General features: G+C 38.3%; 1 protein-coding gene across 1 annotated transcript in view; it reads left to right on the top strand.

Annotated features, from left to right (window-relative positions):
- CSMD1 (CUB and Sushi multiple domains 1) overlaps positions 1 to 27,697 on the top strand; it is a 1,986,149-nt gene that overhangs the window by 1,465,779 nt on the left and 492,673 nt on the right. Inside the window, exon 13 of the mRNA XM_034647758.1 lies at positions 23,387 to 23,490. Coding sequence (XP_034503649.1) covers positions 23,387 to 23,490 — 104 coding nt within the window. The remainder of the gene's footprint in view (positions 1 to 23,386; positions 23,491 to 27,697) is intronic.

Raw genomic sequence — 27,697 nt, 5'->3', positions numbered from 1 at the left:
GGTGTGTGGTATTGGAAGAGTCATGATAACATGAGAGAGATCAGACATCTGGCAAAAATGTCTATTAGCAACAATGCACTAAGAATGTCTTTACAATGCGTCATTTTATAATGGCTTGCTAGGAAAGAGAATCTGAGAATGCCATTCTTGCTTAGGGTCCTTAAAACAAGAGGATATCCTCAAGAAGGGGCTGAGGAGATGGTGATGGGACTTGTGTCCTGTAAGAGAGGAGGATAGAGTGATTATCTCCAGGAGCTACAGAACATGGAGCTATCCAGAAAGCATGTGTGTTGCTTTAAGAATATGACTTTTCTGTACTCTAAAGGAAGGCTTAGGTTAGAACCCGTTCCCTCATCTACTTTCTTATTAATATCATTTCTCTTGCTCTCTCATTGTCTCCTCTTTTTTTTCCTGGTTTGAATTATTCTTTAGTTCTAAACTGTGTATTTTTTTCATCTTTTTATACCCCAGGATTTTCTCTCCAAGTCTGTGGTGCTTTTCTCTTATAATTTATTCCTAAAACTGAAATGGTATATCCTCTAGACCTCATGCGCTTAGTGAAACTGTGCTTTCCAGTTGATGTGTTAAGAGAACCAATACATGAAATGTGTAGGCAGTTGACCTAGGTACCCCAGTATGCATATTTTGTGGGCATGGAGACACACTGTCAGGTCGACTGTCTTAGATGATGGGGGCTGAGCAGTCCATTTTATCATATGTTCTCTAGGACACTGGATATGGTTAGGGAGATCACTGCTGGACCCACCCTGCACCTGGGGCTGGCTAAGCGGTCATGTAATAAGATTAGCCCCGTTTTCTGCAATAGCATCAGAGGTGCCCCAATGTATTAAAAAATCCATAACCAGATGTAGGGACTAAAAGGAAGTGCAATTGACTAAGTTAGTAACCAAGAGAATTAGTCTCTCTCCAACAACACATTCCATCTCCCGAGCAAATTGCATTAACATTTTATTTGATTAACATGGAGTGTATGATGCTAAGGCAGAATTGTTAAGTCTCCTCAGCAATATTAAGAGACCTTTTCTTGATTCAGCTTTCCAATGCCAAAATAAAGCTCTGCCCCACATCAATTTTACTACCGAAGCATCTGGAAAGGAGATACCCTAAATTTCCTCATCCATTTGATTAAAAATAAATGTAATGGGTCATTCTTCTTCTGGAATCCCTGTTTTTGTTGGAAAGTCAAATGTTGAGAAAAATTAGAATATTTGGTATACCGAACCTTTTTTTGATATTTTCCCTACATGTAGTTTTCAACATCATGGTTGAGAAATATGATCTTGAGTATTTTACATTTTTTGGGTCATGCCTACTGAGCATTCCATGATGTGATTGCTGTCCATTTATGGCTCTATAAAGTTAGTCTTGTTTTTGTGGCTACAAATCACATTGATGATGCGACCTGTGGTTAATTATCATCTAGCCTCATCTGTTGCTGCTAAACATGTCCACTGCAGAACTTATTAGTGTCTTGTCCCATGCTATTGTGTCTTCCCACATCACCACCATTGTCTGCATACAAAACCTGGTGGCTTGGTCATCTCCAGGGGTTGAGACGAAGACCTCTTGAGGAAGGAGCCCCCGTGCCTCCAGAATGCACCATCACCTCTGCTCTCCTACAGGTCCCAGCCCATCTCAGCTGACAGAATGTCATGTGTACTGCTCCATCTCTCCCCATAGACTGAGTACTTTCAGTGTGTGGAATTCTACTTGCATATCTGTATTCTTGACCAAAGTGCTGGTAATGCCTAAGGACTCTTAAGTGTGCACTGAACGAACGAATGAATGCAATGCACCTGTGTTGGGTAATGTAAAAGAGGGAGATTTTCTTTGACCCTCTTAAGGTTCCTGGTCGGGTGGGCAAATTAAATTGACAGATTTGAAGGAGAAAAGGAGAAATTTGTTGAAATTTTATGTGTGCATGAGAGCCTGCTCGAGAGAATAAAGATCCATAGAAGTGGCCAGAGCAGAAAGTTTTATACCTTCCGGACAAAATAAATAAATGTTTAAAGAATTAATAAAACAAAGGAGTTTGAGCTAAGGGTGATAAGTGGTGCAGAAGTAACTGAGAAAATATCCTTGAGTTTAACAAGTTTGGTTATACAGCTTTCTTGTCCCCAAATTGTCCCTGGACCCTGATGATCTCAATGCCTTCCTTTCTCCTGGTCCAAGGAAGACACCTCTCACAGGAGATGTTTATGACCCATTTCAGGGATGAGGAGTGAGCAGGGCAGGACAGAGTGACCTTCATGCTTCTGTCACTTTTAACCTTCCTTCAGCATAAGATACTGAATATACCAAGGTGACATGATTTGGGGTGCCATGTCATGAACCCAGTCACTTATAAAGTGGCATGAGAAATGAACCCTCTTCTGCAGAAACTCATAGTTCTTAGGGAGTCAAGACACAAACACACAGACCAACTGCATAACGTAGAGGGCCACAGATATTGGATGTAATGTAATGTCTCTCCCTCTTAAGCATTAGTTTAAATGATCATTCGAAAATAACATTTGAAATTTCAGAATTTTAAACTTCTAACATAGATAAGCTTAGATTGTGGCAGGGGTGATTCCAATAATGGAGAGCTGTGTTTTCATCATCATGGTCCATTCTTTGAGTGAATACACGGGAGATATAGATAGATGATAGATATAGATAGATAGATAGATAGATAGATAGATAGATAGATAGATGATAGATAGATGATAGATAGATAGATAGATAGATAGATAAAAAGATAGATATAATATCTCTTTATGGCTTCAGTAGAATTTGTAGATTTTATTCAGGCAAACTTTTAGGGAAATACTAATCCTCTGGCTTTATTTTAAATTAATAAATCCTTATTAATTTTCCTACTTGGAAATGGGGTTATTCATTCATTTATTTATTTCATTTTTTTATTGCAAAAGGACTATTTTCTGAATCAGGAAATCCCTCATTAAGTCCTGGGTGTTTCACTTGCCTACTGATTTTGAGCAGCCCATCATTACTGTCTCTCTGAGGATAGTTTATAGAGGATCTCACATCTCTCCCATACCAGTCACAGAATGTTTTATCCTATCTTGGCATCTCAAGCAATCTAAAATATGAAGTCTGTTTATTAAGTGTTATTTTTCTTCCAGAGGGTAACTGGCATATCTTGAGTCATCATTTGTGTTGGGTATGTGATAAGCACCTGGTAAATGTAATCTTTCAAAGACCATCTAAGATACTGTTTTTATGGTTGAGGACATTGAGTTAAATAACAGGCCCCACATCACACTGAATAAGTAATAGATTTTGGATGGAAAAAGTTAGTCTGACTTAAAAAAAATGGGATGCCTTCGGGGCGCCTGGGTGGCACAGCCGTTAAGCGTCTGCCTTCGGCTCAGGGCGAGATCCCGGCGTTATGGGTTCGAGCCCCAGATCAGGCTCCTCTGCTATGAGCCTGCTTCTTCCTCTCCCACTCCCCCTGCTTGTGTACCCTCTCTCGCTGGCTGTCTCTATCTCTGTCGAATAAATAAATAAAATCTTAAAAAAAAAATGGGATGCCTGGGAGGCTCAGTCAGTTGAGCATCCAGCTCTTGATTTCAGCTCAGGTTCTGATCTCAGGGTCATGAAGTCAAGCCCTGTGTTGGAGCTCCACGCTCAGTGGGTAGTCTGCTTGAGACTCCTTCCCTCCCTCTCCCTCTGCCCCTCCCCCAGCTCATGCACTCTCTCTTTCTCTCTAAAATAAATTAATAAATCTTGAAAAAATTTGTCTGATTTCAAAGATGAATTTTCTTTTTGCAGTCCTGTTTTCTCAGTATTTCCAATGTATTTCTATTTTCTGTGACTGGGGAATGGGAAGGGGGAAAAGAAGTGAGTAAGGGCCCAGGGCTTCAGGTAGAGGACTAAGAAAATAGATGGCAGCAACCAGCCTCTTCTCTACTTGAGTTCCTTGATAACCACCCAACAAGCAGAACAAATACTACTTGTCTCAGTCTTCAGAAAAGCAAATACTTGTATCAGTATTCCCTATCAACCAGTCTTCTTGTTCAGGTGAGAAAATGTGCTTTCTTCTAATTAATTCATTTTCTTTATCCTCACCAGCATTTAAATAATTTGGAGGGGAAAGAGATACATAACTTGTATATGTGAATTAGAAGGATGTGCTTATATTTCCTTTTCACACCCTAAAAGGTAGGCTTGCATGTCAGGGAGTGTGGAATGCCATGCAGGTTAAACTTTGCCCTTAGAATTTCACTAGGTCACCCCTCTCCGCATTGCCATGGCCATGGACTTGGGGCTGACCAGATAATTGCTTTCCTTGACCAGGCACCCTTGAACCTGACTGGCACGCTGACACACCTGTGTCCATCCAGGAAGTGAGACATCCAATAGACCTTCTGGTTTAGAGACCTACTCCCTCACTCTGACTGTTGGGTCAACTGTCAGGAAGCTAGTAACTATGCAGTTGAAGACAACCATGCATCCATTGTTTGCATTTCATTAAGTTGCAGCCCTCTAGACACTAATAAAACATTTCCCAAACTTATAAAGATAATTTCCAATAGATATGTTTTCCAGCATACAAACCAAATTATAAAAATTAGAACTTGCGGCACCTGGGTGGCTCTGTTCATTGAGCTTGGACTCTTTATTTTGGCTCAGGTCGTGATCTCAGGGTTGTGAGATCGAGCCCAGAGCACTGCTTCATGATCCACAGGGAGTCTTCTTGACATTCTCTCTCTCCCTTTCTCTCTGCCCCTCTCCCTGCTCGCTTCCTAAATAAATAAATAATAAAATCGTAAAGGAAAAAAAAAAAAGAACTGGGTGAAAATCTAGAGGTAATCTTAGTATAATAGTCTAATGTTTTCTTTCTAAGTGTAAGGAAATTGAGATGGGAAATAGTTTAGTTACCTGCCCAAGACCACATGTCTCTGGAAGCCAGAATTAGCAGAATGTTTAGCTGAGAAAATTGTCTCAAATTTCCTCCAAAAACAATGAATGACTCTTCTTACAAGATTGACTTTGCTAATGAAACCTAATCACAGGTGGTAAAATGTCGTAGTTGAAGTCTAAGTTGGTGAAAGCCTTAAAAATCAGCCCAGATTGTGTTTCTCACCCACTTGTCCAGATTACCTTGACGATCATTTTTTCTTGCTATAGGAACTCTTGAGTTTATTTACTGAGCACTTACTTATGAGTTTATTTACTCATAACACTTAAGAGAACCGTATTAGGCAAGAATTATTTGTGTATACTTTTGAAGATGAGGTGCATAAGGTACAGAGAAGTGAAGGAATAACTTGCCTAAGGACAAGTAGTTGGAAAGAGACAGGTGGAATTTGCACCCAGACATCTGCTCAAGTCCAGACTCATAAGTACTAGGGATAAAAGCAGTTTACATTCTGAGGAACTTATTTTTTCTTCAACAAGTGTCCATGGATTGTGCTCTCTAGTGGTTGTAACTGGTCTGATATGTCTTGGCCTCACACAACAGGATAATAACAACCGATGTGTCTACTTCCTATGGCAGGAGGAGTATTGGTGGGAAACAGTCTGTAGAGGTTTACAGAATGTTTTTCTCTCTTTGACCTAGATAGAATACTGATTTTATTTGTTTTTAATATTAGAGGAATATTTATAACACATAAAACTTGCACAGAATTTTCCATAAGCAATAAGATGGAAATATAATAAAACCTACTGAATAAATTAATAAAAGTAAAAATTTTCTCAAACATCACACACTATATCTGTGTCCTAATTCATTGATCTGTGTTTCTTCATGCTTAGTGTTAAGCTTAATATTACTTTTTTAAAAAAAATTATTAGTAATGAAATGAAAAGGAAAGAAATTTCCATTTTGCTTCCAAGAAAAAATAGATTTTATAGGTTCTTCAATTTTTTCAAGATATTTCAAATGGATTTCATGATGTTTCGTGATTGACTTTGTCTCTAAACCAATTTATCATTTTCAACCATGTAAATTCTGTTTTTTTTTCAATTTCTGTGATTTCTCATGATAATAATAATAACTCTCATTTATGAAACTTTAATCACCTGCCAAACTCTATGTCAGGCACTTGTCATAAACCAGGTTTTTATTCAATCCTTATAATATTCTAAGATGAAAGTGTTTGTTATTAACCCCATATTATAGGTAAACAAAATTACCAAAATTAGTTAAGTGAAAATTTGTACACACCTAGTAAATGGTAATGCCAAAATTGAAATTCAGATTGTCATGAAGTAATTTTATTACCCTTTTTTAGTTTACTTTTATATTTGTTATAAAATAAGACATTTAAAAGCCATAAAGAATAATAAACAAAACAAACACATATCGAATAAGTAAATGACTGCCAAAACTTATCAGTAGAGTGGAATTTTCTTGTATTCTCCTCTATAGTCATGATCTCCCTCTTCTTGCCGTCAACATAACCCTGATTTGGAATTTATTTGTTCCAGGAACTTATTGCTCATGCATATTCCCCTTAGCAATAGATTCACATGGTTTGGGATGTTTTGTATAAAATCTTCTAAGAACTGGGCAGTAATAGGTATAAATGATTGCTAGATACTTTGGTGCTTCAATAAGTAGAAGATAGGTGTAGGGACACGCTAGGATGAAAGAAAACAGGAACAAAATCACAAAAAGGGTGATAAACATGATGGTATAGAGGAAGTGATGTCAAGGAACACACTGTTTTGAGTTACAAAGTCCATGGTACACCAGCATGGTACATGGTAATACCAACTTATGCCCTTCACAGTGCTGCCATCTGTGCCCTCACCACTATGGTGGGTTCCTTGGTTGAATGGCACTGAGTGAGTCACTACTGGGTGATGGATCCATATGGGGCAGCCCGGATACTCCCCCAGTGCCATCATACTGATAAAAATATTATATTCCATTGCCAAGTTCACATGTAGTCACTACCAAACACACGTCCTCGTGAAGCTCTACCTCCACCCTCCTTCCTTCGTCCTCTCTCCCTCTTTCCCTCTTTGTCTTCCTCTTTCCTCTCTCTTGCTCTCTCCTCCCTGCCTCTCTTCCTTCCATTGCTTCCTGCCCCACACATCCCAGCCCCCGAGTCATCAACCCTCTCCTGCAAAACTCAGCCCTCCCCAGTTAGTCTTCCACTGTCATGGCCATGGAGCCAGATACCTGAAAGGAGGAACGTTACCAGAGCAAGTGCAGACATTCCGGACCATCCTCCTGTTGTCCCCTTTATTACTGTCATCTGCACTATTATTTCCTTGCATTTTGGCTTTCTCTTGAGTCACAATCAAGACTTTCCTGACTTCTCACATACTGTGGGGCCTGGCATTGTGGTTAAATGCTTCCTGCTTGATGTTATCCACCTGCAACTATTTTTGTCTTCAGCTTTAAATATCCAACATCTGCTGGGTACTTATCCAGAAAAGGCCCAACTGTGTAAGCATTTAAGTCACTTTATATCCTCCTTTTTGCAGTTTTAAGTCACATAGGCGGTCACAACTACTAACCGTCTATTCCTGGTGCATTTGATTTATTTTTTCTTTACATGTAATGTTTGTTTTGGAGCAGGAGCTGGGGTGATGGGGGCTCTATAGCCAAGGAGCACACACACTGCATGGTCAGTCCAGACCTCATTCAGGGTCAGATCAGGCAGGTTTTAAGACAGTTTAGGATAGTTCTCCCAAATTTCATCACGCACAAGAATCACCAAGGAAGCAGTTACAATGCATCTTCCTGGCCTCCCTCCCCCAGAAATTCTGGTGCAGTAGTTTCTTGACATTGTCTATGAATTTGTATTTCTAATAATCACACGTGGAAAATACTGATGCAGATGGTCTGTTTACTCTGTTATAAGAAATACACTATAAGAGAACTTAAACTTTAGGTAGACAATAGTGAGATAGTACAGAGTCTCAAGGAAGAGTGGTGTGATAGAACCTTTTTTTAAAGAAGAAAGCCTGGCAGTTAAAGATGTACGCAGTGAGAAAGTGAAAGGAGATTGAGCAATTAGTAGCCTGCTGCCATGCCCGCTCCAAGGCGCATGCTTGAATTAGCACAACTGGCATTTATTGAATGTTTACCGTGTGCCATGCACTGTTTTAAATGCTTTGTGCATATTCATTCTTTATTCCTGATAATAGTCCTATGAGATAAGTGGTGTCCTTATGCCCATCATATACTTGAAGTAAGAGAAACATATGGAATTGAATTTATTTACACAGAAGGAGTCCTTTGGTATCAAAACTAAAGAGTCTTTATTCTACTAATTTAAGAAAGTGAAACAGCAAGACTTATTCTTTTGTAGTTTTTTTCAGGGAGCCTGGAAAGTTGAACTATTGATGAAATCTTATCAATATGATGAATTAAAAACTAATTTCTGAATAAATAGCTTAGTATTTAATAGTTCTTCCCTTAAATGGAGTAGTTTAGGGTAAGTATGACCATACAGTGATCTACTCTGTGCCTCAATGAATACTAATTCCATAAATCAAAGAAAAAGAAAAAAAAAAAAAACACTGTAAATCACCCAGCATGCAAGAATGCTGCACGAAATTTGCGAGTGCGCTCTTTATGCCTTATTATGAAGTGCACCCATCTGACTTGGCTTTGCAGAGCTTTACTGCTGTTTTGGTTTATACTAATATTAAGCTATCAACTTTGGTTTAAGAGTCTACAGATACATAGTAGTCCTAGGTTCTTTAGACGAAATGGTAGTACAAGAGGGATAGTAGATTATATTGATTCAACAATACTTATGGATGTGTTGCAGGAAAGGGAGATATTTATAGACAAACTGAAGAGGCAAGAAAGACGAGTGAATGAGTGGAACATGTTAATACAAAAATAATACATGAAGACATAAATAAGAGCACCCGTGTCACCACTGCTTTGTAGGGCTTGATCAGAAGCAGGACTGAAGATAATTTATGCCCCACACCCAGTAAACAACAACTAATGGTGGGGGCATCAATATAGTCCTACTTTCACCTTCTCATTCTGCACAGGTTGGACTCCTCCATCTGCTTTACACTTAGGAGAACACAAGCAATCTCAAGCTTCCTCTTGCCTTCGGGAGGCAGGGGATGGGTGGCCATGGGAATTGGACACATTGGAATGTGTCCTCAGGAAGTCTTTGCTGCTAACATCAGGATAGACGGCAACATCACACTGGGATGGCAGCCTCTCCCTGGTGGCTGGTCCTGGGATGGGCGGCGGTGGGGAGTGAAGGTTCAGCTCCCTCACTGGCACTCCTGTCTCAACCCCCAGCCCCTTGCCTGTTCTGGGCCAAGCCACCTCCATGGGAGGACACATCTGGGCTCCAGGCCTCAACCCCAGGAGCAAATGGGTTTGCTTGTCTTCTCTTTTCTATTATTTAATATGTAAAAATAAATATGTATGCTTTTATTTTTACCAACTCACCCCCTTCCTTTCTAGTTTTGTAACTTCCTTTACATCATTATTATTAAATTTAAACAAAATATCCTTTAGCTCACGCTTTAAAATTAATCTTGTGGTTGGAAGTCTCTTTCAGCCAAGGTGGAAGTATGGAGTGTGTTAATAAAATACCTGAGATATTTAAAAGTCTGTAAAAGATTTTTCTCTTCCTTCTCACATAAAATAACCTCTTCACTAAACAAATACGCTAAAATGAACAGCCTTTTTCTTTTTATCTGGGAATCACAATCTTGTTGATCCATCATTGTTAGGGTTTTATTGTGTCAGAAAGAAAACAAAGCTAACTTTGATTTGCATTTATTCAGATATAAACCACTCATTCTTCTGGATTTGTGTGTGGAATTCTTTTGGTTATCTTATTGTTAAACAGCTCCATGGGATGCATTCCTTCTTTTTTCTTGTTGCTTTGTTTTGTTTAAGTGTGGCCATAACATACCATTTTTAGACTCCATTCTCAATGCTTTTATCAGCTGCAAAAAAAAAAAAAATGTTCCTTCCATTATTTTTTTTAATTATGACTAGCACCCTTTGTTCCAGTTACTTCTTGCAAACTTAGTATCTTCTGCTTTTATCTACAGATCTATAATTTTCTCTTGCAGTTCTTTCATCTTTAAGACCTTCAAAGTTCCAGCTAATTTCTGCACGTAACTTCAGTTGATAGATAAATGTTCCGTAAATGTTAATTCTGCATTTCACCACATCTAATCATGCCCTGATTTGTTTTACAGTAGATATTGTATTATATTCTTAAATTCCCAGTTCCCCTCCCTCTCTGTTTTTAATAAACTGCTATCTTCTTTCCTCCATCTGAGAATATATTTCAGTCATTTTCTAAATAATACTTCTGACTCTTTGCTTGCTTCCTTTAAGGGATTAGTGAAATTCTTTGGGCGATCTCTCTGGTTTGTTCTCTCATTTTATGCCATAAGCCATTTTTAATGTTCCTCCACTGCTTTGAGTTCACTTCCTTCCCTGGTGATCTGGTTGGTCTTTGTCATTGCACAATGGCTATTCTATATCTTGGACAATTTTATTGGCATTTTGATGATTTTTGGTCAAGGGATTTCATTCATAATATTCATCATGGTCATGTTCACACAACTCCTGACTTGCTTCTTTCCTGAAATTTTGTAGATTTCTCTTTATTCTTTAAGAATCCTCAGTACCCACATCTTAGTGTTTTGCCAAGACACTTCTCAAGCGAAGCACAACACTATGAAATAAAGAAGGAAGTGTGTAGGTAGAAAATTTTCAATGGAAATCGGAGGATAAAAGATTCATTTCTGGATAAAATTGACAGTTAGAATTGCTGTGCCAGAATGAAGACAGGCAGTTTTCTTCAGTTATAAAGACTCATAAGGTTTGGAATGACAGAATCTCTCCGATCTGTGCAGAATGTGGCCTGGCTGGGGTGGTATGAGAAAGTTTGCTATGAAGGACAATGGCAGGGATACCATTGAACACAACCACTACTAACTGAATGCCTGATGGACACAGGCAAGAGGAACACACTTTGCCTATCCTGTGCTGTTTAACCCTTGAAGCTCCGTGGGGAAATGAGCGCCACTCTGGTTTCACAGATGAAGACACTGAGGAGGGATGTACCCTGTGGCCCTCATTGAGTAAGCTGGTGGGGGCAGGGAGAAGCAGCGCTGGGTCCTCCCTGTGCCTTGCACTTGGTGCACACTCATAGTTCTTGGAAGTGTTGACCCTGGAGATGAAGGGTCTGTGCAGGTGAGTCACAGAGAGAATGTATGTTTCATCTAGAGTTGAGAGAAGGGACTGGGCAGGGCCTGCAGGGTGGAGGTCAGGGACACTCACTGCTTTAGAGAACCATCTGGGGGATTTCAGGACTGGGAGTCCAAGTTCCTCATGCTCTTGTGATTTGATGGTACCACCAGACTGCTCCCAATGGAGAAGATACACATACTCTGCCCCCCCATCCAGTATGAAGGTTTGGCTTCTCCTCCTCTGAATCACTAGTTAAGTTGACTCTTAGTAGCAGGAGATAGTTATAATATAGTTACTCTTGAAATAATATTATGTAACCATCTTTTTATTAACATCGCGTTTGTATTCTTTAAGGATTTTAGTATTGGGGCACCCGGGTGGCTCAGTTGGTTCCGCATCTAACTTTCTTGGGCTCAAGTCATGATGCTGGGGTCCTGGGATGGAGCCTCCCACCCTGCTGAGCAGGGAGTCTGCTTCTCCCTCTCCCTCTGCCTCTTCCCTCTGCTCTTGTTCTCTCTCTCAAATAAATACATCTTTAAAAAAAGTAAAGGATTTTAGTATTTATATGTGGGGGAAAATATAAAGCAAGGGCATCCTAGAAATATTTTTCTTTGAAGTTGTTTCTTTCAAGGTTCTTTTCTTTCTCAGTTGGAACCAAATCTTGCATGTTGTTTGCAGGTAGGAAAGCTTATTTGTACTTTTTGGTGGGAAATTTAGGTGTGTATTTATCCAGTCTTTATGGTACATACATTTGGACAAGATGTCTCTCTCTAATTGTATTTTTTTTTTTTGGTTGTTTTATGGTTGGTCTTCAGAACCTCAGGTTAAAGCACTTAAAATTTATTAAAAAAATACATGATAATTTTTGTTTCATAAGAAAGTGTGAACTTTCCTTGAGATGTGTAATAAATTGCTTTTGACAGTCATGTTAATAATTTCCAGATATAGATGTGTTAGCATGTTCTCTAGGAGGAAATTCACAGTTTGAAAATTTTTCTTCTGATAAATAATTTGTAGTTGATGAATCAGATATTTTATAGCTTCTTTTTGCCAGAGTTCCCATCTTTGTAATCTAAGTTCTCATTCCTTATCCTGTTGACTTCAAATCTACAGTAATTAAGGCATTTACAAATTATCTTCTTCCAAAATGCACAGCTTTTTACTTATTTATTATGTACTGTGGGTTTTACATTTGGAAAATTGTAAAAATGTTTTCATGTTGCATATCTCTTCCTAGCATGACAATTTCTGGCACAAACAAGGTATGCAGAAGAAACAAATACAGTTTATACATCAAAACAACAAAAGGCAAATAAAAAGTAAAGCTTTATTTTTTTTTTCAATCAGTAAACACAGTGTACAAGTTGTGTGTGTGGTGTGGTGTATGTGTGTATGTAGTGTATGTAGCGTGTATGTAGCTTGTAACACACAATGTTACATTAGTGTCAGGTGTACAACATACAATGAGTTTGTAGGTTATGCTGTGCTCACAAGGGTAGGCAACATCGGTCACCAAACAGCACCATTGACCCTATTCTCTGTGCTCTACCTTTCATCTTGTGACTCCCTCATCCCATCACTGGAAACCTGGACCTCTCACTCTCCCTCATCCATTTTCCCCATCACCCTAGCCTCCTGCCCTCTGGGAACCATCAGTTCGTTCTACATATTCATGAGTCTGTAACTGCTTTTGCTTGTTTGATGAGTCATTTATTTGTTTGTTTGTTTGTTTGTTTAGATTCCACATATGAGTGACATCATATGGTATTTGTCTTTCTCCGACTGACTTATTTCATGAAGCATTGTACTTCGTAGGTCCAGCCATGTTGTTGCAAATGGCAAGATTTCATCCTTTTTATGGACAAATATTATTCTTTGGTATATACACCACTTCTTCTTTATCCATTCATCTGTCAGTGGACACTTGAATTGCTTCAATAGCTTGCATATTATAAATAATATTGCAATAAGCATTGGGGTGCATAGTGGGAGGCGGCTTGGGGGGTCAATACCAACTAGAGGAATTACTGAATCATATGATATTTCAATTTTTAATTTTTTGAGGAACCTGCACACAGTTTTCCACAGTGGCTGCACCAATTTCCATTCCTACCAATAGTGCACCAAAGTTCCTTTTTTTTCTACATCCTCACCAAAACTTGTTATTTCCTGTCTTTTTGATTCTAGCCATTCTGACAGATATAAGGTGATATCTTGTTGTGGTTTTGATTTGTATTTCCCTTGTGATGAGTGATATTAAACATCTTTTCATGCGTCTGTTGGCCGTCTGTATTTCTTCTTTGGAAAATGTCTATCCAGGTCTTCTGTCCATTTTTAATTGGATTATTTGTGGTTTTTTGGTGTTCAGTTTGTGGCAATATTTACTTATCAGTGACTCAAACTAGTCATATAGGAAATAATCATTACATCTATATTGTATACAATCGTTTGAGATTATGATCAGAAAAAGAAAACAGAATGACAGTAGGCAAAAAATTTCAAAGAAATACTTTTAAAATGAGTATTTTGTTAAGAAAGGTGAAAAAATATTTTTTGAAAATGGAGTTGTATTTTGTAGCCTCTACTCTTATCTTCCTCATTTATATGTGACTGTGGAATCAAAGATCTAAAAAATACTAAATCAAGACTCAGGAGTTCCCAGTTTGAGTTCTAAATCTTTCACTAATAATTGCAAAATAAGTCCTTTGTCTTCCCTTGCTTTTATTTTCCACTTCTCAAAATAGAGGTTATCATAATAGTAATAATTTTAAGTCTCCTTATATTCTATATTCAATGTTTTTTACATTCTGCTAACCTCACCTCATCCTCTGTTGAAATAATATGAGGGGCACCTGGGTGCTTAGTTGGTCAAGTGTCTGCCTTTGGCTCAGATTGTGATCCCAGGGTCCTGGGATCGAGCCCCATGTCTGGCTCTCTGCTCAGTGGGGAGCCTGTTTCTCCCTCTCCTGCTGCCTGCTGTTCTTCTGTTTGTGCTCTCTCTCTGTAGAATAAATTAATAAAATCTTTAAAAAAAAAAAAAAAGAAAGAAGAAAGAAAAAAAAATAGGAGCCAATGACATTGAACTCCATAATTTTCCTGCCATCAGATCAACCAGCCTATATTTATACTCTTTATGTGGTTTTCCTTTACATTGTGGGGATTATTGTGTATCTCATTAAAGTCAAAGACATATTCATATTTGCATTCAAGTAGCAGTATTTTTTTCTCTCCTGGAAAATCATTTATATCTCAGGTCACTGAATCATCATTGCGTAGCATATTCTAGTATGTTCTGTCTTAAAAACAAAATCTGCCCTTGGTGACGTATCCTCATTCTGCTCACCCTTGTTAGGGAAGTACTCAGAGGTCTCCATCATCCTATTCTTCACTTCCATATCTCCCAGGCTCTCAACTACATACTCCAGCACATTTCCCATCCCTGCAGTGGTGATATTTTTATCATGCCATGGTCATCAATGTTCTCCACCTAGCCAAACCACCGGTCTCATCTCTGTCCCCATCTGTTTTAAGTTCTCAGTAATATTCATCCCATTTGATCACTGCCTCCTTTTCAAGACCTTCAGTTTTATGGGACTTCCACAATACGACTCTTCTTGGCGTCCCTCCTACTGCAGGGTCTTATATCTACGTGCTTCCCCAATGCCATGACTCCACACACTGGGCAGCCCAGGGCTCCATCCTGAGCCCTCTTTGTTTGCACATCCGATCTGTTGGATATCCCACTAGTCCTGTTACTTCCATCATTATCTGTGGTTAATGGTCCCCTGGTTTGCTTCTAGGCTCCAGTATCTCCCTAGCTCTACACTGTTATTTCTAAATGTGCACTTGGCATGTTGGTTTTACTTAGTATCTAGGAATGTCCAAAAGTCATGTCAAGCTTATCTCATTGAAAAGAAAACTCTTATTTTTCTACACAAACTTTATCCTCTCTACGCACAACTATACAACCTGGTTGCCCAAGAAAACAAAACAAAACAAAAACAAAAACAATAGTCATCTTGGATCACTGTGTTTTCATAACTCTTATCAGCAAAGTCATCATCACACCCTGAGGACCCCTAATATATATATAAGACCTGCCCTTCTTCCATGTCCCCAACACTCCCTCAGCCCCAGTCACCGTTATTCCTGATTGAGATCATTTAACCATGGCTGAACTCAGCCTGCAGAACCCCTATTTGGTGTGTTCAATGAATGAAGTGAGAAAGGGACTTTTGAAAAACTAAGAAAAATTTGATTTATGATATGTAATGCCCTCACATTTTATGGAATAATTTGTCTTTCCACTTTCTGGAATAATTTGTCTTTCCACATTAGTAACGTAAGCAGGCTGAGGACAGTAAAAAACAGCTGTTTACTACGCATTTCTTATCATAACACTTAAATGGAAATGGTGGCCAAATGATTTGGACCTTGTATTTTTTTAAAATTTGAAATATTTTGTGTGATCTTAATTATTCAGTTTGCTGAATAAATCAATGTATCTTAAATCTCTTCTCTGTGGGTTATGTACTATAAAAGGAGAAGGTTGATATTCTGGTTTTTAACCTCTGACTTTGGCATTATTGCCAAAATACTCAAATAGTAGTACATGTTTGACACTTGATGGCTGACTGGAGGTCAGAATACAGGGGAGACAGCTGTGCTTTTAGGATAAACACCGTGTGTTCTATTTGTCCAAACTATGTTCCTTGAGACGTTCTCCCATTAACATTTCAAGGAATATTGGGAATTCATATTGACTACTTCCCCACATTTCTAATTTTTATAGAAGCTTTTGCTAATGATCTCTTCATATTACACCATATCCCATATATGTATATCCATCTCCAATTTCTCTAGCCCGTTACTGTCACAGGCTGAATTTACCAGATTCCCAAAGAAAAACTGATTACAGTTTGCAACATATTTGATTCAGTGTTTCATTTGGCTCCTAGTTAGCAATGGAAAAATACAATAAAAGGGCAGGAGGAATTCTGTATACATTTTAGTGCTGAAATCTGTCTGTAATTTATTGCATGTTTGTACATTTCATAAGAATTTATTTATATCGCATTATTGCATACCAAATTTTGACATCCATAATTTATTGATATAGGCATATTTTTTAATATCCATATAAGGGTATTAAAGGCTTATTCACTTAGCAAATAATATATATATTCCCATGGTATTACCCGTAGGTGTGAATTATTAATATTTTATTATAGATTGGAAAGAATAGGGGCGCCTGGGTGGCACAGTGGTTAAGCGTCTGCCTTCGGCTCAGGGCATGATCCCGGCGTTATGGGATCAAGCCCCACATCAGGCTCCTCCGCTATGAGCCTGCTTCTTCCTCTCCCACTCCCCCTGCTTGTGTTCCCTCTCTCGCTGGCTGTCTCTGTCAAATAAATAAATAAAATCTTTAAAAAAAATTTTTTTAAAATTTTAAAATCTTTAAAAAAAATTAAAAAAAAGGAAATAACATAAAATGCAATTATAGGTTTATATGAATATGATGGTCTCTCAATTCGCCATAAGTTAAGTGTGGTAAAATTAATAATAATAATAATAATAATAATAATAATTAAGTGCCAAGCTGCCATTCAAAAGCATGAATATACTTAGGAGAAAAATTAATTCCTTTGCCTTCAGGTATAAATGGATACCCAGCATTTTGTAACTATTGAGATATCAAGAAAACTCCTTTAATTTCAATCATGTTTGTGACTAATCTGTTTTCTCACAAAGCCTATATCTAAAGAAATAAAGTATAGGAATTATTTTTGTGGCCTCTTTGAAAATCTCTGGAGTTTCAGCTTTGCCACATAGCCAGGGTTGTGAAGTTTTTTAACCCATGGCATGTCTTTCGAAACTACTGTATCCATTGAGGAGTTATGAGCTGCTTCTGAGAATAAATATGTGATTGTCACATCTTAGCATGAAAAAAAGCAAATCCTGCTGTGTTATTAAAAAGATTAATATATGCTAGAGGTTGGTGATTAATTGCTATGTGCTACAGCCTCTTGGGCTATATTTACTTTGGAAAACGGTGTGCACGTGCGTTCGAGCACGCATTGGCACGTGTCTGTGTATACCTGCCAAGATGGATTGAAGAAGTTGATTTTTGGAGTGCCACTGAGGTCCCAGTCTTAAACAGGTAAATACATTAAAAGGCAGATGTACAACACAAACCAGTGTGGGGTGATGACTCATGGCCATCATCCAACCAAAGAAGTTTCCTATGGAAAGTCTTAGAGCAAACAGGATATGGAGAAGGGGGTGTTATTTCTTACCCAGGAGATGTGAACTTCTAGAGAGAGTAAGGGAAGACCTCCCTTCAGGTAACCAGTTGCCCTTTTTTCCTCTTTGCCTGGGTAAGTGCAAGGCGGAAAAATGGAGCCCCCAGGAACACCCATGCATCCTCATGAATGTGTCAACTTCAGCTCCTGCATCCAGGAGTAAGTCAGATTTCATGTGTTGGCAATAGCATGAAAGCTCTTCAAGGAGCCAAGATTCAGGGAGGAAAAAAAAAGGTATAAGCGCCCCTGTACATAGCAAGCATAGTTGAAACATTCAGAAGAGTGCAATTTTGTCAGAGCATTGCTGGGCTCTTTCCTACTCATGAGGACTGCCCAACAAGTACATACTAATCCTGGCTGCAAGATGGTGCTACAGAGTTGTGAACTATTTGGAAATATACTTTAAACAAATCCATTGATGACTTTATACCTATCATAGGGATGGAGTCCGGTGCAGCCTGTTTACCTATAGTGAAATATAACCAGAGTTACAGATGAACTCACAGCATCACTGTGTCGGTCATAGGTCATAGTATTAACAGAAGAGTTAAAAAAAATCCATCTTTTGTTTGTTAGTTTTTGTTTTCTATTTAAATCCTTACCTGCTTTCGTATTAAGAACGTTGAAGAATAATTAGATAGAAAAACAGGGAGTGCACCGTCCTGGCAGAATTAAAGCAAGTGACATGTATGGGAAATATTACATATAGGTTCCATGGGTTTGGAGATAAAGAGAGCTCATTTTGCATTAGTTATATGAAATAAATTGTCCAGATTCTGATAGCAAAATAGCATTCTCCTTTGATAAAATAAAGGACTTACTTTTATAAGAAACAAGGAGTCTATTCATTCTTTAAAAGAAGTAAACTTGTACATACGTATGTACGTATTAAAGACTTTTTAAGCAGTTTTAGGTTCATAGCAAAATTAAATGAAGATACACATTTCTCATATAAGCCCTACCCCACACATGCACAGCCTCCCCCACTATCGGCAACCCCACCAAATGGTACATTTGTTCAAACTGAAGAACCCACACTGACCCATCATCATCACGCAAATTCCAGAGCTTACATTACCGTTCACTCCTGTACGTCCTATGGGTTTGAAAAAATAAACATGCATCCACCATTATAGTTTCACAAAGAGTATTTCCACGTCCTAAAAATCCTTTGTGCTCTACCTAAAGATTTTTATCTATTGGCGTCTCCTATTTGTCCTATTTCACATAATACATAGTTATATTATGCTTGGTTTTTATCAGTTTGGCACATCTTTCCTTCCAAGTCTTATTAGCAATTAAAATAAAACAGAGATAATACAGATTTATTTAAAATTCACCATAAATCACACTTTCTGCTTTAATTTACTCAAGTCTTTCACGTGAAAGCACAAAATTCATTTCTACAACGCGGGGAAATTATAAGTTCGTAGACACAGGTGTAAATAGTGGCATAGCCATACTCTTATACATGGACATGCAAGTAGAAAGGGTCACTCAGTGGTAACTGTTACTGTATCCTTCAGTGAGGTGCCCCCATGTATGTCCAGCTTGGGCTCAGCAGAGGGACACGAAATCAGGAAAGGGAAATGGGATATCTTTCTAGACCTCTCCCCACCATTTCTAATACTAATTTAAATTACAACAGCATGTGCTGCCTGATTTAAATGGTTTTGCTTCGTCTTGAAATGTGTTTTTGTACTGATAAAACTTAGCATTGGGACAATTGATTTAGTACCTTGCTCTTTTAAGAAGACCCTTTGTTGATAAGCACACCACTAGTCTGAGTGGTGGTAACAGTGTGTTTAAAATGTACTTAGACAAATGAAAAGATTTGCACAAAGCCTGTTCATGATAGAGGGCTGACACATTAATTTGCCTTGAATATATGAATAAATGAGGAATTAATGAACAATTGGAAGCACAGAGAAGGAGAGATATGGAAGAATCATGTAGGGAATTAATACTTAAATGTTTTTAATTGTTCCCAGAAGATAAACATATTGGAATAAGCTCACCCCAGGATATATTTTATAGATATTGTTTCACATTCCTTTTACAAAGGTTGAGAAACAAGCCTTCTATATATATATTTTAGAAGTACCTGATTTAGAAATGTTTAAGCAGAGGGTAGTGTTTTATTTTCATAGAGTCTATACGGGCTTTGATACGCTTGATAATACAAAAGGAAGCTCATAATGAGAACTTAGACCAACTCTCTTACAACACCGAAATGCCGAGAATTGGTTAAAAAAAAAAAGGAAAAAAATACAAAACTCCAAGAATATATTTAAAAAATTGCACCAAAGTCCACACTGAGCAGCATCTCTTTTTCACAGGCCTGAGATTCTGTTTGGTGTTTGAGAAAGTAAATGATTTTATCTATTGTCATTAAGAATGTTAAATTCTATAATTATTCTGTATTTATCAAAATATCCCCCATGGGCTTTAAATTTTTTTGAAATCTAGAACTTTGTCCTTCTTTTTTTTTTTTCTTTTCCCTTCCTATTTTATCTACTAAGGAATCTGTAACAGTTAAAAGCTAATCACTCTTTGTTTATCAAAATATGCCCTTGTAGACGTTAAGTATTTTTAAGGCCAGAACTTTGTCCATCTCCTCTCTGTTTTAATTCCCAGCATGCTGCCTGGACAGAGTAGGCGTCAGTACATCCCGGGGCACTGAACCCCTTGTTACCCTCAGTGCCTGCACTCATGGCACTTAACCGTGGAAGGGTGTGAGGCAGGCAGTCCACGCAGAGCCACATGAAACTCCAAGAGGTGAAACACTGTGAAGGAAATAGGCGATGTTGACAAAGAGAGGGATTTCTTTGGACAGAATGAGCAGGGTGGGGACCACCAAGAAGCAGCCGTTATGCAGAGAATTGAAAAGTATACAACTGCCATCTGCAGGGAACCAAGTAAAGGCAGAGGGGAGGGCATGCCTGTGTTTAAGGAACTAAAGAAACCACTTTGGTGACTGAATCACTCGCCATCCCAAATATATCTCAGCATTATTCGTATTCACAATAGCCAAGATAATGAAAACAACCTAAGCGTCCATCGACGAATGGTAAAGTAAAGATGTGTGTATGTGTGTATATACACACATACACATGGGGATATTATTCAGCCTTAAAGAAGGAGATACTTCCATGTGTAACGGTTATTGATGAACCTGAAAGACATCATGCAAAATGTATCATCTCTTTTACCTGTGTAATCTAAACATGTCAACTACATAGTAGCAATGAATGGAACAGTGATGACCAGGCAGCAGGGAGTGGGAGAAACGGGGAGATGCTGGTGAGAGGGTACAAAGTTTTAGTCATGTAACATGAATAAGTGGAAGATCTAATGTACAGAACGGTGGTTGTAGTTAGTAATGTATTGAGAACCGGAGGTTTGCTATAAGTACAGATTATCACCACACACACAAAATGATAACTTCGTGAAGAGGTATGGTAATTAACTTGACTGCAGAAGTCATTTCACTGTGTGTGTGTATAAACCATCACGGTGTATGCCTTACGTATATCCAGCTTTTATTTAAAAATGCATTTACTTGGGTTGTCTGGGTGGCTCAGTGGGTTAAGCGTCTGCCTTCGGCTCAGGTCATGATCTCAGGGTCATGAGATTGAGCCCCACGTCCAGCTCTCTGCTCATCAGGGAGTCTACTTCTCCCCCTCCATCTGGCCCTCTCCCCAACTCGTGTGTGCTCTCTCTCTCTCTTATCTCTCAAAGAAATAAATAAAATCTTTAAAAAATGTATTTACTCAACATATTTTTCACTTGCATCTCTGCCCATCCCTGATTGAGAAATGATGGCAAGTTTCATGACAAATGTGAATTTCTATTTTAATACCAGGTAGAATATTTACAGAATGCCACATTGTCTGACACACTACAGGTTCTTTGCCCAAGACTGGGTGTACATGTTCTCTTTTTATGGAGCATTAATAGCATGGAGTAAAGATTATCCTTTGACAACAGGCTCTGGTTGATTGTTGAGGCTAAACACTGACAAAAGGCTCTCTAATACCCTTTGCCTTGGCTTGACAAAATCACAAAATGGCCATTTTTACACCCCTAATGGAAGCACAGTTATGTAGTGAGACCCCCTGTGTGTGACTCATTACAAGTTGTCCAACCGTGACCCTCAGACATTAATGGATTATCATTGCTTCACTGCAGGGCGCTGTACAAGGCGGGGCTGAAAACGTGTCAGGAAGGGGATGGGAACGAAACTGCCGGTCTCAATGATGATCCTTCAGTTCTTTTATTCTCTTCTTGTTGGGCCATGGTCACGTATAAACAGACCCCTGAGAAAGAAAAAAATAAAAATAATACCATGTTCAGGCCCTAAGCTTCATGTGCAGTATTGATCCTGGTTTGCATCAGTTATCAACCTCTACACCTGTTTCAACGCAGATTCCTAAAATAATGTATTCACACAAACACTGCAATTTGAAAGAGTATACTTTTATAATCTATTATAATAACTGTATCACTAATTTTAGTAAGAATTTCAAATAGCAAAATTAATGCATTCCATATTAGCATTGCTCGGAAGGACACCTGTGTAGAGCCTGCTCAGGACTGCACACATTAAGTTGGGTATTAGTCTTCCTTCTGGTGCCACATACTCTTTTTCCTTTCAGATCTAGCAAATAGGCATTTGATACTTTTTTACAAGATTCCAGAGTTTCAGATCTACTCTGGAATAGATGCCATCGAAATGGATTTCCAGTATTATGGTTTCTGTTCTTCCTGTCCTGTATTCCTCCTCCAATTCCCACCTCTCTCTTTGTATCTATCTCTCCTATTTATCTGTCTATGCATCTATCTACCTATAATTTATATTTATCTATCCATTTACTATCTATATCACTTTCTTCTATTAACTCCATCATCTATCATCTATCTTTTTCATCTCTCTATTGATTGATCAATCTATCTCTGTATCGCTTATCAATCTTTTATCTGTATCTGTCTCATATCTATCGATCTATTGAATTGTCTGTCTGCCTATCACTTCTATATATCTATCATCCATCAATGACCCTCATATCTTATCTATCATCTATCTATCTATCATCTATCTATCTATCTATATCTATCTATCTATCATCTATCATCTATCTATCTACCTAATTCCTGTTCCTTGTTCTCTTTGCCATGCAGGTTTCTGGCCTAATTTCATGACATCTCTTACTCTCTTTCTCCTTGATCAAAATATTGGTTATGGAAGAAAGCATTTCTTCTTTCTGGAGAAAAGGATCCTGTGCTCTATAAAAAGAAATTCATAGAATCATAATATATGATCGTATCATACATAAACCGATCATATCTAGTTGGTATGGTGTCAATCACCAGGGCAAAGTGTTCTTGAAGAAATAAACCTTCAAGGCTTTGCAAAGTTAAATGAAGAGGAAAACTTTCTAGCCTCAGGAGATCTTTTTAATATGTTAATATGGATAATTAAATAAAATCTGCATACATTACTCTAAAAATATTTATTTCAGAGTGTTTGGGTGTCCTCAAAATATATTAAAAGAAATATTAAATGAATTAACAAATTAGATATATTAAAAAAAGAATTTAAAAAAAGAATTAATGAACATTTCTCTTGCTTATATTAAGTTGTCTTTGGATCCTTCGAAGCTCTATTAAAGTTAAATATTTGATATACATTTCACTAAAAGCGTAATATGGGTTAATTTCACTTTTAGTGCTGATACTCATTGTCTTTGGAGTGATAGCAGTTTTGAATTCTTTAAAATTCTGTAACCGAGGGTTCTCAAATATATACAATTATCCACAGTTATAGTACAACTGGATATTTGCATATTTGGAGTCATGGACAGTTCTTGTGATAGTAAATAAGGATCTTTGCTTTATTTAGGTCATCAAGCTTGCATTTGAAGAGTTTGAACTGGAACGAGGCTATGACACCCTTACGGTGGGCGATGCTGGCAAAGTGGGCGATACCAGGACGGTCTTGTACGTGTAAGTATGGGATGGAGTGTCTCTTCTCCTCTAGCGTGTGTGTCCAGCTGTGCCAGCATGGATGGATACTAGCTACACTAATGCTATCCAAATCTGATTTCACATGAAAACTAATTCAGGATTGCCTTTCATCTGTTTCATTTTTTTCCCTTCAAATCCTTAAAAAATATAGCAAAAGTTAGAATATACAGAAGAGTAGAAAGTAGAAATGGTTGTTTCTCAACCAACCCCTCCTTCTTAGCCCTCTTTTTGTACTTCCTTGTGGCATTACAATATCAGTGTTTCTGGACTTACAAGTATTGTCTAGAGTCACACCATAGGTCTTGCAAAAGCCCTTGCAGTCTGTAAGAGCTCATGCTCAAAGTAACAGAGGTTGGGGGCTAACAGCCCTGGGCTAACTGACTGTGTATCTGTGGCACTCGGTATCCAGAGTCCTGAAAAATACAATCACAGCCTTGATATAAAAATTAGCACGTGAATCTCTGCTCCACCACTTGCAAGGGAAGTCACAGTCTGCCCTGCAGAGCTGTACCCCGGACACATGTACCTGCTCCCATGTTGGGCCTTGAGGACACTTTTGTCACTTTCATGAGACCCGTGCTATTCAAATTGAAAAGATGATCTGGAAAATAGTCCAAATAGCTCTTTTGAGGAGAATTTGTCAATTTATATTATATTCTTATATAGCGAGATATAATATGCAGCCAGGACAAAGAATGAAATAAAACTACATCACATATGAAAAAAAAAAAAAGAAGAAGAAGAAGAAAGAAAACGTGATCTGGGAGAATCCTTACTCACCATGGTTGTCTGCACGGAGGGAAAAGTCTTTATAGCTTTTTCTCCAGCGTTAGCAGCTTGCATGGATTGTAGCGGCTACTCAAAAGGTCTCTTTCTTTAACGGAGGTCATTCTGCCATTTTTCACCTTTTTCCTTTTTTAGTTTACTTGTACAGTGCTCAGGCTTGCTTTTTATTTGTGGGGTATCTTGCCCCCCTACTGTAGTAGGATTGCAGGGTTCTTTTTTTTTATTTATTTTTATTTTTTATTATATTATGTTAATCACCATACAGTACATCCCCAGATTCCGATGTAAAGTTTGATGCTTCATTAGTTGCGTATAACACCCAGTGCACCATGCAATACGTGCCCTCCTTACTACCCATCACCAGTCTATCCCATTCCCCCACCCCCTCCCCTCTGAAGTCTTCAGTTTGTTTCTCATAGTCCATAGTCTCTCATGTTTCATTCCCCCTTCTGATTACCCCCCTTTTCTTTATCCCTTTCTTCCCCTACCGATCCTCCTAGTTCTTATGTTCCATAGATGAGAGAAATCATATGATAATTGTCTTTCTCTGCTTGACTTATTTCACTTAGCATTATCTCCTCCAGTGCCGTCCATGTTGCAGCAAATGTTGAGAATTCGTTCTTTCTGATAGCTGAGTAATATTCCATTGTATATATGGACCACAGCTTCTTAATCCAGTCATCTGTTGAAGGGCATCTCGGCTCCTTCCATGATTTGGCTATTGTGGACAATGCAGCTATGAACATTGGGGTGCATATGGCCCTTCTCTTTACTACGTCTGTATCTTTGGGGTAAACACCCAGTAGTGCAATGGCTGGGTCATAGGGTAGTTCAATTTTTAACTTTTTAAGGGACCTCCACACTGTTTTCCAGAGTGGCTGTACCAACTTGCATTCCCACCAACAATGTAGGAGGGATCCCCTTTCTCCACATCCTCTCCAACAATTGTTGTTTCTTGCCTTGTCTATCTTTGCCATTCTAACTGGCGTAAGGTGGTATCTCAGTGTGGTTTTGATTTGAATTTCCCTGATGGCTAATGATTTTGAACATTTTTTCATGTGTCTGTTAGCCATTTGTATGTCTTCATTGGAAAAGTGTCTGTTCATATCTTCTGCCCATTTTGCAGGGTTCTTATCTGAGGAGTCGATGAATGAATCTTGCTGACAAAAAAGGGTTAAGTGAAGTGCAAGCTTATTACATGAAGGTGAGAACAGTAAGGAAAGAAAAAAAGCTATCTAGAGGGAGAGGGTCCCACATGGGTTGCCACTGCGGGCTTTTATGGTCAGTCTTTTATAGAAAACTGACCAGGGAACTTCCTAAATATCTGCTCTACAAGGTTTAAGACAAACAAGGTGGATTTGTAACTATCATGTAAATATCTTGTCTTTACTGAAGACAGACAAGGTGGATTGTTACATTCCCTTCTCTCTGGTTAATATCTTATCTATAAGGTGTCTCCACAACTGGGAATTCTGTGAGCCTGGCCATGTAGCCCCTGTGAGAGCCTACTCAGGGGGGTCAGGGGCCTCCTATCTCTCCCTGCCTAGACCTTCACCCTTTTCTTATTCAATACCTTTCACTTATTATTCTGCTAGAGAAAAACAGTACTGGCTATTATACTCATTCTATATTTACCAGTTGCTTATGAGGTAATTTACATTTTTAAAAAGTGCTTTAGATAAACATGCTGTCCTTGGTATTTTGGGTTTTTTTTTAAGATTTTATTTATTATTTGAGAGAGAGAGAGAGCACAGCAGGTGAGGAGCAGAGGGAGAAGCAGACTCCCCGGTGAGCAGGGAGCCTGATACCGGACTCGATCCCAGGACTCTGCGATCATGACTTGAGCTGAAGGGAGAGGCCCAACCAACAGAGCCACCCAGGTGCCTGCTGTCCATGCCTTTAACAATGAATGGGCCCCTATTCTGACTACACTGAGAATATACTCTTGCCATTTTGTTATACATCGGACATCTTTCCCTATCAGTACATGTCTCTATCTCATCCTCTTATGGGTCAATTATTACTACTACTACTACTAATTAAAATGATGTTACTGGACCATGATTTATGATAATTATAATAATAGCATTAGTAATATCATAGCAAATATTCACTAAATATCTCATATATCATGTGCTGGGCTAAATGCCTAATGCATATTATCTTATTTAGTCCTTACCTTAATCCTGTAAATTAGGGGTTAATAGTAGCCTCATATGATAAATGATAAGACTAAGTTGTAGGTAGATTAAAGGATTTACCCCAAATTTATAAGCCTGATATATGCTGATATGTATACACTGGTGTACACTGGGTGTATGTAGATATTTAAATCCAGTTATTATTCTCCAGTGTCTGCTTCTTATTGTTACATGTGGATATGGCATGTCTCTTTAGGAATTCTCATTGATGGTCTTTTGCCTTCCCCAGCCTACCTCAGCCTTTGCATTTATAAGCAGCTGTGCAGTAAACAACTTGGTACAAACATCTTGCCACACTTGCTTTGTATGCCTTCAGGAAAATTTGCAGCAGGTGAATTTCAGGGTAAAGGTAACTGCATTTACATTGTTATCTTTTCCCAGCAATCCCCCTAAAACTTTCTTGGTAGAAACTTTTATGTTCTTCTGCCACATTATATAAAGGCCCCTATTCCTCCACCCTCACCAAATAGTTATTCTTTTTTGCCAAATTATTAGACAGAAATTGCATCCATTTATAAGAATACAGTTTTGTGCAGGGTGGAGCCCAGACATCTGTATTGTTCGTAAGCTCCTATGCTGATTACCCAAGCACAGCCTGGCTTTGGTCGGAAGTACTATTTGTCAGCACTGACAGAGTGGATAGGAACGGGGCCAGAAAGCCAAAGATGGAGTTTCTGGCTCCAGCTTTGCTATTAACTACCTCTCCGACCCTGAGGGAAGTCACTCTACCTCTCTGTGCCTCTGTTTTCATGGCTATAAAATATGTATAATAAACTCTCCCTGCCTGTGGCAAGGAGCAAATGAACTAATGCATGTTAAAGTGCTGCGGAGTTAAGAAATGTAGCCCACGAGTGAAGTAGATTTATTATTACCATAACAGCTAATTTAAGAAAGGTGTCACTAAAGCAAATGAGAGAAAATGTTAAATAAATGCAAAATAAAAAATATACACGGAGCAAAGTAATGCCATATAAACTCCCTTAGGTCACTATTAAAGATCTCAACTCATACACCCATATTTTTAATGCTATTTGTTGTTAAGAGAGCAACAGCAAACTATGTATTATGTTGACGTAAGTGTTATTAGAACTTCCTTTTGATAGCTCAAATCTATAAATGCAAAACTAAATAGCCCATTGAATCAAACTGAGATGCCCTTTGGGAGACACAATGTAACAGAGATCAGTTGGGCATTTAAT

Source organism: Ailuropoda melanoleuca, chromosome 18 (assembly GCF_002007445.2).
Source record: "Ailuropoda melanoleuca isolate Jingjing chromosome 18, ASM200744v2, whole genome shotgun sequence".
Classification (NCBI taxonomy): Eukaryota; Metazoa; Chordata; class Mammalia; order Carnivora; family Ursidae; genus Ailuropoda; species Ailuropoda melanoleuca.
This window is presented reverse-complemented; position numbering and strand designations above follow the sequence as displayed.